This window comes from Canis lupus, chromosome 12 (assembly GCF_011100685.1).
Source record: "Canis lupus familiaris isolate Mischka breed German Shepherd chromosome 12, alternate assembly UU_Cfam_GSD_1.0, whole genome shotgun sequence".
NCBI lineage: Eukaryota > Metazoa > Chordata > Mammalia > Carnivora > Canidae > Canis > Canis lupus.
This window is the reverse complement of record NC_049233.1, coordinates 1704278-1718801: the sequence shown is the minus strand read 5'-3', so window position 1 is coordinate 1718801 and position 14524 is coordinate 1704278. Positions and strand designations below refer to the sequence as shown.

Sequence of the window (14524 nt, the reverse complement as noted above, 5' to 3'; positions counted from 1 at the left end):
GAAGGGGAGGAGGGGAGTGGAGAGAACAGAGCCTGGCCTTGGGGGGGTCTACTGAGCCTCTGGAGACGAGGAGGCCAAGAGTCCTTCCCCACCATGAACCTCCTCCACTACTGCATCTGGAGGAGCTTTTCCCAGTCTCTGTGTTCCCCTGGGGCAAGAGCGGTCAAGCAAGCAGTTTGGGTGGGAAAAGAGAACTGGAGGAAGTTGAAAGGGATGGGCGGGGCCAGTGGGGGGGCTGACCAGGAACCCAGCTTCCTGCTCAGTACCCAGGCATCCAGCCCCTGGCTCACCCCCACCCCTTCCAGCCCCCACTCCCCTCAGGAACCTAGAGTTCCAGCCCTCCTTCCAAATCCCAGCTATCCCTCCCCCATCAGTTTCTCTCCCCCCAGGGGATGGAGGCCGAGAGACCCCAGGAGGAAGAGGATGGTGAACAGGTGAGCTGCGCACTGGGTCGGGGAGGCTAACACTGGGAGAAAGGGAGGTGATGCGACATAGGGCAGAGACGTACTGACAGGGGATTCAGGGGACTTGGAAGGGCTTGGGCAAACTGAGGCAGGAACAGAGACACAGAGAGAGGAAATGGGCTGTTGGCCCACCACTCCCCCGCCTGACTGGACCGGATGTCTCCCAGCATCAAGGCCCCCATCAGGATGAGCAGGACTGGCCCCCTGTGAATGCCACCACTAGGCCTTGGCGATCTGCTCCTCCGTCCCCTCCTCCTCCAGGGACCCGCCACACAGGTACCCTCACCCGGCCAGGGAGCTCCCTGACCTTGGTGCCCACATCCTTCCTGATCCCATTACCAAGGCCATTCCCATCGTGGGCCCTCTCTCCATCTCCTAACTCCCCACTACTCCCCCTCAGCTCTGACCACAAGTTCCTAATCACCTTGCACCACCACCCCTCCTGTCTGCCAATTTCTCTGGGTCTCTGAGCCCTACCCTTCCTTTCCCCAGCCCTGGGGCCCTGCTCCGCCTCCCTGCTCTCCCTACAGACTGAGCTCCTTCTGGATTTGGTGGCTGAGGCCCAGTCCCGCCGCCTAGAGGAGCAAAGAGCCACCTTCCACATCCCCCAGAACCCCCCAAGCATAGCCCCAGCCCCACTTCGGCCTCTTGAGGAGAGAGAACAGCTCTACAGCACTATCCTCAGTCACCAGGTGAGACGCCTCCCCAGAAGGCAAGACCCAGGCTTGCCAGTTCGTTGGCCCTTGTTGTCTTTTGGGCCCTACTCCTCATTTCCCCAGCATCCACCCCTTTGCCAGGCCTGATCCCCTCCATCCCCATCACAGGTGCCCTATAGACCCCTTTCATCAGCCTTGGCTCCTTTCAGGGCCTATTCCTCTTAAAATATTACCGACAACCTCCCTTCCCTCTACTCCAGAGCCAGCGGATGGAAGCCCAGCGGTCAGAGCCTCCCCTACCCCCAGGGGGACAGGAGCTCCTGGAGTTGCTGCTGAGAGTTCAGGGTGGGGGTCGAATGGAGGAGCAAAGGTCTCGGCCCCCCACACATACCTGCTGAGACTTGAGCCCCTCCCCCCCACCAGGCACTCCGCACTCCTGGGGCTCAAAGCTGGGCAGCCCATTGCATGCCCTCTTCTCCTGCTTGGCAGGGGCGCCAGAGACTGAAGGACCTGGGAGAAATCTCAATATTCATCACCCTCATCCACCTTTCTGGGGAATAGAGGGGGTAAAAGTCCACAAACCCTGGGAATAGTCAAGGTAGGATGGTCATTTGACTCCCTTCGCCAGTACACGGCAGTTTGAAGAGGTGAGAGGATCCTAGCCACTGAGGGACACCCCCTCCTCTGATCCCAAGAAGTGGCTGGAAGTCTTGGTCCTGAGCTGTGGAGACACCCCAGTCAGACACCCATAAGGCAGAATCTGAGGGCTCAGGCCTCCATCTCCCTAGAAAAGGCAAATCTCCCAAGGTTAGGGCCTTGAGACACATTAAGAAGGGAGACAGGGCATTGCAAAAGAGACAGACCATCCTCCCACCCTACCACCAGCACCCCCAGCCCCCAGGACTGAGGGGCCTACAGGCTGTGAACCGACACTTAGCACTGCCCACCCCGCCTCCCCACTGCTGCTCGAGTCTGATGTTCTGGTTGTACGAATAAACGTAATTATCCTCTGGACTAAAAGAAGACTGGTGTTGAGGGCTGTGGGGGAGGGGTACGGGGGGGGCAGGAAGGTGAGGCCAGAGGCCGCCTCTCTCCCTAGCCTGGCGAGAGGCCAGCTCCCCTCCCTGGCTGGTTAATTACTGGCTCATTAAGCAGCGGCTGGAGACTTCCCTAATTATACCCCCCCAGCCCCCCTTTCCTGGTTTTAATTAAGTATAACAGGGAGGGGAGTCATTAGGACAAGAAATATGAACGGAACTGTCTGCGAACCCGGGCATTCTAGCGGCCGGAGTCCACGGCACCTGGAACCCCGACTCGGAGCCCCGGCGGCGGCCCCCCAGCCCCGACCCGCGCCGCCCTCCCGCCCCGGCCTCCGCTCCTCTCCCCCGGCCTCCAGCCTCCTCCCCTCGCCCCCTCGTCCCTCTCCCCTCCTCCACTCGGTCCCAGTTCCTCGGTTTCTGTGTGTCTCTCTCCGCCCCCAGCTCCTCCCCGTTCCTCCTCTCTTCTCCCCTCCTCTTCCTCCCCGGCTCCCCTCCCCCAGCCTCCCTCCCTCGCTCCCCCCCTCCGCCCTCCTCCCTCCTCCCTCTCTCGCTCACACACACCCCCGCTTGGGCCTCCTCTCTCTCTCCGGCTCCATTTTCTCCGCCGCCGGGGGCCGGGGTCTCCTGTGGGGGGCCCAGCCGGTACCCCAGGTCTCCCTTCGGGGTGGGGGTGAACCCCCGGGGGAGCCGGGAGGGGGGAACGGGTGGGGGTTAGGGCGGAGGGAGCAGCGGCCCCACCGAGTTTGGGGGTGGGGAAGTAACTAGGCGGGGGGAGGGGCGGAGCAGGGAGGGGGCCTCAGGGCCCCCCCCCAACTATGGACGAGCGGCTGCTGGGGCCGCCCCCTCCGGGCGGGGGCCGCGGGGGCCTGGGATTGGTGGGTGGGGAGCCCGGGGGCCCTGGCGAGCCTCCCGGCGGCGGAGACCCCGGTGGGGGTAGCGGGGGGGTCCCGGGAGGCCGAGGGAAGCAAGACATCGGGGACATTCTGCAGCAGATAATGACCATCACCGACCAGAGCCTGGACGAGGCCCAGGCCAAGTGAGTGCCCCCACCCCGGGACCCTACACAGACCCAACAGAAGCCCCATTCACAAGAATCTTCTGGGAGTCCCCACCCCCACCCCCCACTCCAGGACCCCCTCCAGGATCCTACAGCTTCTTCTCTCCTTACTCCTGGGAGCCCCAAGATGAGCCATCCCTCTCAAACCCCCCTTCACCACCAGGCCCTGAAGCCTTCAAAGAAGGGAACCCAGGGTGGTCTCACCGCAACCCCATCCCCAACCCCTCACTGACCCCCATACTCCCCTGGAACATCTTTTCCATCTCCAGAGCCCTGTTCTGGCTCTCTGATTAAGAAATTGCTATGCTGTCTTCCTAACTCTCCATCCAGCCCACCCCCACCCCATCCTCTCCAGACCTCAGCCCTCCCCAAAGCTCCTACCACTCCTCTCCACCATGACCCAGCATCCATGTGTCCCCACCCAGCCCGTGGCCCCTGCTCAGCCAGACTGGGATCATCAGAGCCTCCTGGCTTCCTCAGTCCCAGGACCCTCCGCTCACACCTATGTTGAACTTCTCCAGCCCCTCTCTGGCACCTCAAACTCCGACTCTTCTCCCAGTCTCTGTCTCTTTTCCTCTGAAATCTACCTAGTCACCCTCATGTCGGCAGTCACCCCCAGACTCCCCTTCTAGACCCATTTCCCAGGGCCCCGTTCAAGCCCATGGGGCCTTTATCTTGCTGCCTGCACCTTCCTAAAGCCAAACAGCCCCCACATCTCCACATTCCAGGAGCTGACCTCTTTCCAAGAAGCCCCCAACTCCATCCTGCCCCCACCCCCACTTTCTACCTCCCTTCTCGTTCCGGGCTGCCCTCTTTCTCACCTTCATGGTCTCCCCAACCCCACCCCATCTCTGTTTCTATTGACCCTCAACTGTTCTCCCCTTCCTCCCAAGGAAACACGCCCTCAACTGCCACCGCATGAAGCCTGCTCTCTTTAGTGTTCTGTGTGAAATCAAGGAGAAAACCGGTACGTGGGTCCCCCTCTGACTCCTCACCTCTGGGGACTGAACCCTGTTCTTTATAGGAGTCAGGCCAAGAGTTTGACATCTTGGGGCCCTGAGGACAGTAGGGGTTAGGTAAGATGCTAGGAGGAACTGGGAAGGGAACCAGAGCCTGGGAACATGGGTCTCCAGGAGCCACCAGGTGGGCTGAGAGCTGGCCATGGGCTCCCTGGTCCCTGAGTTCACTCACCTGCCTGCTAGGCCTCAGCATCCGAAGCTCCCAAGAGGAGGAGCCGGTGGACCCACAGCTCATGCGCCTGGACAACATGCTTCTGGCAGAGGGTGTGGCTGGACCGGAGAAAGGGGGGGGCTCAGCCGCAGCTGCTGCAGCTGCTGCAGCCTCCGGGGGCGGCGTGTCCCCTGACAACTCCATTGAGCACTCCGACTACCGCAGCAAACTTGCCCAGATCCGCCACATCTACCACTCAGAGCTGGAGAAGTATGAGCAGGTTAGGAGATGAGGCTGGAGTGGGTGAGAGGAGAGGCTCCTAATGGGGAATCCCAAGGCTCCTCACAGCCCACGGGCCCCCTGCTGCAGGCCTGTAACGAGTTCACGACCCACGTCATGAACCTGCTGAGGGAGCAGAGTCGCACACGGCCTGTGGCACCCAAGGAGATGGAGCGCATGGTGAGCATCATCCATCGCAAGTTCAGTGCCATCCAGATGCAGCTCAAGCAGAGCACCTGTGAGGCTGTCATGATCCTGCGTTCCCGCTTCTTGGATGCCAGGTGGGGCTCGGGTGCCCAGGCGAGCCCCTGACCCAGGGTTCCCCCAAGCCCCTGGGCCACCATGTGACACAACATGGCGCTCCATGGCAATGGCCCCCTCTAGAATGATGCGAGATGGAGGCCCTGCCAGGACAGCTGGCCTTCTCACCACCATGCTCCCTCCTCTGTAGACGAAAACGCCGCAACTTCAGCAAACAGGCCACTGAGGTCCTCAATGAGTATTTCTACTCCCACCTGAGTAACCCATATCCTAGTGAGGAGGCTAAGGAGGAGCTTGCCAAGAAGTGCGGAATCACTGTCTCTCAGGTACTGGGGAGGCTTGCAGGAGCAGTGGGGTTCAGGTCAAAAGCTCTCTGATTCTAACTGAGAGGCTGGTGGGGGGAAAGGTCTGCACCTGACCCTCCTTTATGCTCAACACCCAACAGGTCTCCAACTGGTTTGGCAACAAACGGATTCGCTATAAGAAAAATATTGGAAAGTTCCAAGAGGAGGCAAACATCTATGCCGTCAAGACCGCCGTGTCAGTCACCCAGGGGGGTCACAGCCGCACCAGCTCCCCGACACCCCCTTCCTCTGCAGGTGGACCCCACTGTCATCCTGGCTATCTTGCACGCTTCCTGCCTTTGTTCCCACTTCCTATCTAGGCAGGATCTCAGCAGAGTAGGGGCCTTTTGGGGTGAGAGGGACCTAGCTGAGGTGGGGTGGAGATGTCAGGAGGTAAAGGCCATCCCAGCGAAGCTACTTCTGTCCTCCAGCAAGTGGCCGGGGAGCCACAGGAGAGGCTCAGAAACAGCCTGCTCCTCCTTGTTGTAGTGCCTTAGGAATAAATTGCATATAGTGGCACCCCCTTAGAAATAGTTCTGAGGGCTTCTTGGAAACAGCACTGTAGTGAGCCTTCTGTCTGCTGTCACAGGTTGTTACACTCTTCCCTAATTCCCTCTCTGTTCTCCCAAGGCTCTGGCGGCTCTTTCAATCTCTCAGGATCCGGAGACATGTTTCTGGGGATGCCGGGGCTCAACGGAGATTCCTACTCTGCTTCCCAGGTCAGGTGGCCCATGTCCCCTCCATTGGGGCTTTCCCAAACTCTTGCCTGCTCTTCAGAATATAAGACGCCTCACAGTGTCATACCCTTCTTTGCTGCCTGCAGGTGGAATCACTGCGACACTCAATGGGGCCAGGGGGCTACGGGGATAACCTTGCGGGAGGCCAGATGTACAGCCCTCGGGAAATGAGAGTGAGTGGATACCCGATGCTCCCTCTGTCTACCTCTCACCCAGACAGGAGGGCCTTTCCCCTGGTGGCCTTGTCTCCCACACTGAATCTCCCAGAGCCCTGCCCCAACCAACTCTCTCTTTTTTTAGGCCAACGGTGGCTGGCAGGAGGCTGTAACCCCGTCCTCAGTGACATCTCCGACAGAGGGACCAGGGAGCGTTCACTCTGACACTTCCAACTGATCTTGCCCCTCAGGGCCAGAGGGGTGGGGGCTCACAAGGCGACTCTTGAAGAGGACGCAGGCATCCAGAGGACAAACCCCAGACACAGGAGAAGCACAAGACAGAGAAGGGCGAATGGGGTCATCCTGTCCCCAACCAGACTGTCTCAGTGCTGGGGGTGCTAACTACGTGGCAGGGAGAATGGGGTCCCCTAAGGGGAGAGTGGGGTCTGTCTTCCCTTTTTTCAGTCTTTTTCTCTCACATAAACCCCGCAGCCCAGAGTCCTATTGTTCAGATCACCTTCCCCTTGCTCTACCCACCATATTGTATTCCATTTCTTTCTCTGGGCTCCCCCCTCCCCCACCCCACTTACCTGCTCTGGGATCTGTGGAGAAGCCAGCCCTGCCTGACCAGATGCCAAAACTGGGGACATGACTTCTGGACAGAGGACACGGGCCATGAGCCCTGTTCCTCCCTACCCCCTGCCCCTCCAGATGGCTTTATTACCTCATACGCAGCTCATCTTAAACCAATAGAATCGTTCGGTGGACGAGAGTGTCTGACTCAGATATCTACCTCGGAGGGAGTTTCTGCTACTTTAGGGAGTTGTTGACTGGGCTTAGGGCTTGATTTTTTTTTTTTCTTTTTTCTTTTTTTTTTTTTTTGTTAAGTAAAGAAACGAAACCCTGGAATCCATCTGTGCTTTTTAATTTTTTTTTTTTTTATTGCTGTAATTGGCTCTTAATTTTTAGTTTGGGGAAGTAGATGTTTTTATAAATATATTGATTTTTTTTTAATTTTTTGCTTTTCCATGTTAGGGGTGATAGCCAAAGGGGTCGTAAGAGAAAGGGGAACAAACAGAACTTGTGAAAAGGCCCACCTGGTTCCAGTCCTGTCCATCAGAAAGTATGTTTAGCTTAGCAGGGCACCAAGCCTGCCCCCCGCCCCCCCCCAAATCACTTAGGTGTTCTTTGCTTATGCAGGCAGCTCTTTGCTGCTCTTGGTATGGAGGTAGCCAGTGGTTTGTTGACCTGTCCCCCCCGCCCCCCGCCACACACACACAAACACACAACCCTTGGGCAGGGCTGGATTCAGTAATTTTGAGGAAGCGCCACCTTCCCCTGTGAGTGACACATCTTTAAGTCTTCTTTTTAACCTATTTGCAGATTGGAGAGGGAAGAACAGGGAGGGGGTTATTGCCAAATATGTTAAATGTGGGTTGGGGTGCTTGTGTATGTATCTCCCTCAATTTCCCCAGAAACGAGGCATTCTTTTTTTCTCAGTCTAAAATCAAGAGGGTGGGGGGAGAGAGGAGGCATGTCATAAAAAGCCAGGTGTGGGGGAAAGTCAAATCACCAGTGTCCCATCCTTGGCCAGAACCCTACCATCTGAGTCCCTCAAACATCCTCAGGATTTTATAAGACTGTCATAGTGGGGAACCTCTCCTGTCAAAGACCCAGGCAGGACTGGAGGGGAGCAGGTTAGATGGGTGATGGGTGGAGGGTGGGAGGCACGGGCCGGGGGCAGTTCTCTCCTCACTTGTAAACTTGTAGTTTCACAGAAAAGGAAAAAAAAAATGCAGTTTTAAATAAAGAAATTTCTTTTTTCCCTGGGTTTAGTTGAGCATTATTTTCAAAAACATGATAAACCCCAGAATAAAATTCTTTCATAAAACCCCAAACGGTGTTTTCCCTTCCAGCTACCCACTCCCAACCTTACCCTCACCACCCAGGAGCACCCATGGTTCACCCTCAACCCTCCCCCAAGGCCAGGCCAGGCCTGAACCCTGTTGCCCAGCAACCTTACCTAAGCAACATGGGGCTCCCATCGTCCACCAGGCAAGCCCTCAGTGGACTGATGGAATGGGTTAGGGGTCCTGAATACTAAGAAACCTTAGGAGGTCCACTCCCAACCCCCACGGACATGGCTGTGCCCAGACTGGCACTGCCTAAGGGTGGGGTGATCATTGTTTCTCCTAGTACCTGAAGGACTCTTGTCTAAGAAGCATGAATTCCTAGCATTCCCCGTGGCCGGATAGGACAGGATGGAAAGATGGGGGTAGGGGAGAGGGTGCAAGCCCCACCTAGGACGGTGGCCACAGCAGCAAGGGGCAGACAGAGCCAGAAGCCTGGGAAGGAACGATGGCAGCAGGGGCGGCAGCGGCGGCAGGAGCCTGGGTGCTGGTCCTCAGTCTGTGGGGTGAGCCACAACCCTCACACCAATCCTCCCTGCAGAAAGCACTTCATCCTCCTCCCCAAATCTGCCCAGAACTCTCCTGGAACCCAAGCGCTACTTTCCAAGCTCCCTCACCCATCTTTTGTTGGCCCCCCAATCCCCTCCTACTCCTCCACCATTGTCCCATCTCCCAGGAGCAGTAGTAGGTGACCGAAACATCACAGCTCGGATCGGGAAGCCGCTGGTGCTCAACTGTAGGGGGGCCCCCAAGAAGCCACCGCAGCAGCTGGAATGGAAGCTGGTAAGCAGGGCTCCTGCCACAGCTCCCGCTCCCCACAGCCAGGGCCCAGTGATGGTTGGTGGCCCCACCTCTCTGTCTCACAAGTCCTTTCCCAGAGGACTTGCACTGTTCAGGCTCTTCTCTGTCCCCAGAACACAGGTCGGACAGAAGCTTGGAAGGTCCTATCTCCCCAGGGAGGTCCCTGGGATAGTGTAGCGCGTGTGCTCCCCAATGGCTCCCTCCTCCTGCCAGCAGTAGGGATCCAGGATGAGGGGACTTTCCGGTGCCGGGCAACGAGCAGAAATGGAAAGGAGACGAGGTCCACCTACCAAGTCCGAGTCTACCGTAAGAGTTCCAGGGCCATCTCCATGGCCTACCTCTCTTCTCAGGAAAAGCCTTCAACCCTAGCCCTGGACTCTTGGCCCTGGTGTGTGAGAACCTGTACACCCAGGGTGGAAGAGTCTGTAAAGCTACAGCCTCTGACTGAAATTTTCTCTACTTCAGAGATTCCTGGAAAGCCAGAAATCATCAATCCTGCCTCTGAACTCATGGCTGGTGTCCCCAGTAAGGTAAAGAAAAGGGAAGCCATCCTCAGAAGTGGAAGGGGGTATAAGGCTGGAGGGGGGTGTGCATGTATGTGTGCGGAATCTCTTATTTTCAAAGACGATGAAGGTCACTCTTTCCCTAGGTGGGGACATGTGTGTCTGAGGGGGGCTATCCTGCAGGGACTCTTAGCTGGCACTGGGACGGGAAACCCCTCATACCTGATGGCAAAGGTAAGTCCCAAAGTTCCCCCTCCTGGCTGCTTTCTCTCTGACCCCTCTCCCACACCCACCCTGGAATATCTTGCCTTGTCCTCCCCTCCCCGCAATAGGAGTCTCTGTGCAGGAGGAGACCAGGAGACACCCTGAGACAGGGCTTTTCACACTCCAGTCGGAGCTGATGGTGACCCCAGCCCAGGGAGGAGCTCCCCACCCCACCTTCTCCTGTAGCTTCAGCCCTGGCCTTCCCCGGCGTCGAGCCCTACATGCGGCCCCCATCCAGCTCAACGTCTGGGGTGAGTGGAGGCCCTCAGGGAGGAGGGAAGAGTAAGCCCATGACCACTGGGACCAACACAGGCATAACTCTCAACTTCATGCCCTCAACTCCAGAGTCTGTGCCTCTGGAAGTCCAAGTGATGGTAGAGCCAGGTGGAATGCTAGCTCCTGGTGGTACTGTGACCCTGACCTGTGAAACTCCTGCCCAATCCTCTGTTCAAATCCACTGGATCAAGGACGTGAGTGACTTGGAGAGGGGGCTGGGAGGCTGGGAAGTAGACAGACACATTACTGGCAATTAGGAGGACAGGAGGCTCATGGGGAGGCAGGAGCTAGGAAAGATGGCAGAGTATGTGAGGATATGAAGACTAAGACAGAAGTACAGATGTGGGGAGAGATGTTGTAATAAATAGCCTCCTGTCCCCTTTCTCCCCCCAGGGCATGCCCCTGCCCCTTCCCCCTAGCCCCATGCTGGTCCTCTCTGAGGTGAAGCCTGAGGACCAGGGAACCTACAGCTGTGTGGCCATGCATCCCAGCCACGGGTCCCAGGAAAGCCGTGGTGTCAGTGTCGTCATTGGTGAGGAGATCTCTCTCCAAGTCCCAGGGCCCCTGAGGCTGGGCTAAAGGACAACGCAGACTCCAGTTCCCTGGCCCACCCTGGAGAACCTTACCACCCTTCCTCAGTACACATACCTCCTCTGCCCCAAGCAAAACCTCCCAAGAGAGCAACGAGTCTGTTTCCTCTCTCTTCTGAAACTGAAAGAAAAGACTCCATCAGGGCTCCCACTAAATAGCCTTCTCTCAAATCGAGACCCTCCCTTCTAACCTACTCTAACTTTGTCTTTCAGAAACAGACAAAGAGGGGCCAACCACAGGTGAGGGCTTGGAAACAGATGGCCCCAACATGACCCGGGGATGGTCGACAACAAAGGAATGGTGAGTGGTAGGGGCTGGGCCCTCACTTCTGCCCATCTCTCCACAGGCTATGTGGAAGGGCAGGGGCTGGGAACTGTCGCCCTGGCCCTGGGGATCCTAGGAGGCCTGGGGATAGCTGTCCTGCTCATCGGGGCCATCATGTGGCGAAGACGGCAACGCCAAAGACAGGAGAGGTGAGTGGAAGAAGCCAAACATCTCAGCCTTGGGACCTCCAGGCAGCAAGGAGGGGTGTGGGGGGAGGAATGATGAAGTGCTAGAAACCATGTGCACAATTCTCCCCAATCCCCCTCCCCACCAGGAAGGCCCCAGAAAACCAGGAGGAGGAGGAGGAGGAGGAGCGCACAGAGCTGAATCAGTCAGAGGAGCCCGAGGCAGCTGAGAGCGGTGCAGCAGGGCCATGAGGGGCGCCCAGCCAGACCCCATCTGTCAGCTCCCTTTTCTTCCCCCTTGCTCTCTTCTGTCCCCAGAGCAATTCTCTCCTGTATCACCTGTACCCCACCTCACCAAACTTGCCTCCACAACCAGAGCCTCCTACAGTGATAAGTAAACACCTCACCCATTTGTTCTCGTGCACACATATGGATGTGTGTGTGTGTGTGTGTGTGTGTGACAGAGACACCTGTGTGTGTGTGAGACACCTGCATGTGTGAGATGCCTGTGTGTGTGAGACTGTGTGAGACGCCTGTGTGACACACCTGTGAGAGATGACTGTGAGAGACACCTGTGTGTAAGAGATGACTGTGTGTGAGACCTGTGTGTGAGAGACACCTGTGTTTGAGAAAGAGATGCCTGTGTGTGACACCTGTGTGAGACACGTGTATGAGATGACTGTGTGTGAGACACGTGTGTGTGTGAGAGACGCCTGTGTGTGTGTGTGTGAGAAAGATGCCTCTGTGTGTGTTTGTGTGTGTGTGTTTGTGAGAGAGAGAGAGAGAGAGAGACGCCCTCACCCTCTGAATCCCTCAGAGCCTTGAAGAAAGCCTTCACACTTCCCCACACCGTGCAAATATTTACTCAAGTTGGGGAGATGCTCCTGTCCTGGAAGGAAGGGGGTAAGGACAAAGGTGGGCAGAGCTCCCATCAGTACATCTCACCTTGTTTATTGAATTTATAATAAAGGAGGTAGTGAAGGGAAGGAAGGACTTAAGAATCAGAACCCATATTAGACACTGGGGAGAGAAAAATTAAGTCAACAGGGGTAAAGTAGGGGAGAGTCAGTGGGAGCCTTGCCCATCTTTCAACATCAAATCAACAAATGTGGGGGAAAGCAAAAGATCAGGAGAGGGAAGAAACAGACATCCTCTTCCGTCTGTCCTCCTGTCCCAGAGCTGGGAGTTAGGATGCTACGCAGCGAGTTCAGGGCAGAAGTTTCTCCCATCCTCTGCACAGATGTCACACCTCCTCCCCACACCCTCCTACAAAGTGGCCAGGGTTGGCCTTAGCCAGTAGAAACGGAGGGGTTGGGAGGGAGGGGCCAGGAGTAAGGAAGGGTCAGCAAGGACCCCCAATACTGATTCTCCTCTGGCTGGAGGTGGGCAGGAAGGAGACAAAGCTCAAATACTGAGCAGCCAGAAAAAGAAGAAGATGGCGAGAAACAGGAAGAGGGAGTCCTGCCAGCTGGAGGCCGGGTGACCCTGTCCCAGATCCACACCTGTAGGAGAAAGGAAAGCTGTGGGAGAAGCATCCACTCCTAGGTTGGGAAAAGGCCTGAGGGGACTCAGAGGGCTCCCTGCTTGGAGCTGAGGGAAGGCTCTTCTTACCTGTACCCCGACGGAATGGCTCATGGGTGTTGAAGACGGTGGTGAAAAAGCCAAAGGGAAAAGCACCAACACCAAATGAGAAGTGAAAGCCCCCGGTATCACCAAATGACTGGAATCCCTAGGGAGGTGGAGAAAGTCAGAGGAGAACTGGGCAGGTCTTTGGCAAGGAAGGAACACAAATCAGACAAGACTCACCCCTCTGCTCTCTGAAGCTGGTCGCTGGCCCTGGGGGCGGGGTGGAGTTTTCAATCTGAGGAATGAGAGACTGGCTAGGGCTAGCAGCAAGGAATGTCCTCTCCCCCTCCACGCCCCACTCCCAGGCCAGAAGCAGTCCATCTTCCCTCAGCACCACCCCCTCTCTCTCACCTGGGATCCTGGGGCTTCTGGCTCCCTCGCCCATAAAGAGGGACAACCTTTTCTCTGCTGATCCCAGCTTTACACACTGGGCACTCTTGCCGCTCTGGCCGGGTCTCCAACCACTGAGGGAGAAAATGAAGTGGTTTCCAGTTCACAGTAGGGTTTTTCAACTCCTCAGACCTCCCCATTTCCCTCTTCATCTCCTCTGAGTACGCACCTGATGAAGACAGGGCCAACTAGATGGGGGGAAAAAAAGAAGGTCAAACTAGCTACAGTAAAGACAGACACGAACCTGACCTCAGAGTCCGATCGCACCCCTCTTCCCAGGTATTACCTGCTGTTTCTTTTCATGTTTTTGACAACCTATTCCATGCCAGCCAATTTGGCCTTCCCACCTCTCTGATCTTACAACGTCTAAAGTAATATTCATCCTCCGAGGTTCAACGCTCTTCTCTCCTTGAACACACATGTCCCCTCCCTTTTCTGCCTCTGAACTTAGTGTCCAGGTCTCTTCAACCAGAGCTTTCTAGATCTCCTGTTTCAGCCCCAACCCCAGCCCTGCCCGCATCACTCCTCAACCAAACCCCCTTTACTAGCACCTGCCCCCACTACTCCTTTTCCTCTCTTCTAGGCTCCATCAAGTCCCTATTTCCACCATCCTTTCATTTCTCAGTGCCCTGGTCCTCAGGTCTGTCATACCACTCCCTACCAAGATCTCATCTGCATGCGATCCTACATTCCCTCGGTCTCCCGTACCCGACTAAGGCGTGCCTCCTCTAACCTTGGAGTCTAATCTATCTCCACCTGTACAACTAAGACCGTCACTTTCCGGGGTAAGGCGGCTGGGGTCTCACCTGGACAGATGTAGTTCCCCCACCACCACCCCGCCCTGCTGCCTCTTAACCACAGCACACCCCTCAGCGCCCAGTTCCTAGGGCTCTCCGCCACACGGCTCTCCTCCGTGGAGATGTGACCCTCTCACCCACACATTCCCAGAGACCTCGGGCCTCGCCCACGGGGATGTGCCCGCCGACTATCCGTATGCGTGCCATCCCGCCCCCAGCCTCCCCAGTAAGGGGCGAGCCCCATTTCTCTTCAGCCCCGGCCGGACCCTCACCAGTACAGGTGGCCACACACGCTGACCACAGCCTCCCGAGCAGTCTCCAAGCATATATTACATTCGAAGGTCGCGCCCGCCCCGCCCCGCTCGCGGTTTGGCCCTTCGGGGCCCCCGTCCTCCTCCTCCGCGGCTGCCATGGCCGGTGTTTCGCCTTCACGTACCCCTCGGTCTCCCCAAACACACACACAGACACACACACGCCCCAACAGCGAGAAACCGCCTCCAGCCCACGACCGTTGGGCGGGCTTCGAGGTTGTCTAAACACTACTGGTCTGGGTGGCTGACAATCACACAGTTTAAAAGCCAGGATTGGCCCAAAGGGTAGGGAGAGGTCTGCGCAGGCCTGCCCTTGCCAGCGACGATTGGCGGGCGCGTCTCCGTCAGGACGCCATGCGACAGAATTGGTGTCCGTTGGACCTGGTCGGGGAGCTTGATTCGTCTGAGTAGCTGCCAGTCAGGGCCAAGGGCCAGAAGCAATT

At 57.0% G+C, this 14524-nt stretch overlaps 4 protein-coding genes across 8 annotated transcripts; 3 read left to right on the top strand and 1 right to left on the bottom strand.

Annotated features, from left to right (window-relative positions):
• The first annotated feature begins 259 nt into the window (after positions 1-259).
• On the top strand, positions 260-2140 carry GPSM3 (G protein signaling modulator 3). Of its 3 annotated transcripts, none has more exons than XM_038553652.1 (4): positions 260-433; positions 619-740; positions 957-1156; positions 1381-2140. In XM_038553652.1, the coding sequence occupies exons 1-4, from the start codon at positions 393-395 to the stop codon at positions 1516-1518; spliced, it is 501 nt and encodes a 166-aa protein (XP_038409580.1). In that variant the 5' UTR covers positions 260-392; the 3' UTR covers positions 1519-2140. The 3 variants fall into 3 exon arrangements, with proteins under 3 accessions (XP_038409580.1, XP_038409581.1, XP_038409579.1); XM_038553653.1 differs by having other exon boundaries at positions 264-434; positions 632-740; XM_038553651.1 differs by having other exon boundaries at positions 390-433; positions 1610-2140.
• An 820-nt stretch (positions 2141-2960) lies between these two features.
• On the top strand, positions 2961-7988 carry PBX2 (PBX homeobox 2). Its single transcript, XM_038553615.1, has 9 exons — positions 2961-3196; positions 4111-4184; positions 4420-4667; positions 4757-4947; positions 5118-5253; positions 5373-5526; positions 5902-5990; positions 6095-6181; positions 6309-7988. The coding sequence occupies exons 1-9, from the start codon at positions 2976-2978 to the stop codon at positions 6399-6401; spliced, it is 1293 nt and encodes a 430-aa protein (XP_038409543.1). The 5' UTR covers positions 2961-2975; the 3' UTR covers positions 6402-7988.
• Positions 6993-14356, bottom strand: RNF5 (ring finger protein 5). 3 transcript variants are annotated; one of them, XM_038553636.1, is made up of 6 exons: positions 14043-14356; positions 13143-13161; positions 12935-13047; positions 12764-12818; positions 12569-12686; positions 6993-10628 (listed from the first exon to the last, which is right to left on the bottom strand). In XM_038553636.1, exons 1-6 carry the CDS (start codon positions 14180-14182, stop codon positions 10540-10542), a joined length of 534 nt encoding a protein of 177 aa, XP_038409564.1. In that variant the 5' UTR covers positions 14183-14356; the 3' UTR covers positions 6993-10539. The 3 variants fall into 3 exon arrangements, with proteins under 3 accessions (XP_038409564.1, XP_038409563.1, XP_038409565.1); XM_038553635.1 differs by lacking the exon at positions 6993-10628 and adding an exon at positions 11893-12459 and having other exon boundaries at positions 14043-14347; XM_038553637.1 differs by lacking the exons at positions 6993-10628; positions 13143-13161 and adding an exon at positions 11893-12459 and having other exon boundaries at positions 14043-14182.
• On the top strand, positions 8504-11381 carry AGER (advanced glycosylation end-product specific receptor). Its single transcript, NM_001048081.2, is given in 11 exon segments — positions 8504-8579; positions 8750-8856; positions 8988-9180; positions 9340-9404; positions 9524-9611; positions 9710-9892; positions 9987-10111; positions 10311-10449; positions 10721-10747; positions 10855-10981; positions 11107-11381. Coding segments are annotated over 11 exon segments (1215 nt in total). The 5' UTR covers positions 8504-8521; the 3' UTR covers positions 11210-11381.
• Positions 14357-14524: the final 168 nt, after the last annotated feature.

Coding starts and splice junctions, on each gene's coding strand:
- GPSM3 (XM_038553652.1), top strand. CDS start 393: ATGGAGGCCGAGAGACCCCAGGAGGAAGAGGATGGTGAACA. Junction 741..956: donor TCCAGGGACCCGCCACACAG/GTACCCTCACCC, acceptor TCCTTTCCCCAG/CCCTGGGGCCCTGCTCCGCC. Junction 1,157..1,380: donor GCACTATCCTCAGTCACCAG/GTGAGACGCCTC, acceptor CCTCTACTCCAG/AGCCAGCGGATGGAAGCCCA.
- PBX2 (XM_038553615.1), top strand. CDS start 2,976: ATGGACGAGCGGCTGCTGGGGCCGCCCCCTCCGGGCGGGGGCCGCGGG. Junction 4,185..4,419: donor TGAAATCAAGGAGAAAACCG/GTACGTGGGTCC, acceptor CCTGCCTGCTAG/GCCTCAGCATCCGAAGCTCC. Junction 5,527..5,901: donor GACACCCCCTTCCTCTGCAG/GTGGACCCCACT, acceptor TGTTCTCCCAAG/GCTCTGGCGGCTCTTTCAAT.
- RNF5 (XM_038553635.1), bottom strand. CDS start 14,182: ATGGCAGCCGCGGAGGAGGAGGACGGGGGCCCCGAAGGGCCAAACCGC. Junction 12,819..12,934: donor CAGAAGCCCCAGGATCCCAG/GTGAGAGAGAGG, acceptor CTCATTCCTCAG/ATTGAAAACTCCACCCCGCC. Junction 12,460..12,568: donor GCCATTCCGTCGGGGTACAG/GTAAGAAGAGCC, acceptor TTTCTCCTACAG/GTGTGGATCTGGGACAGGGT.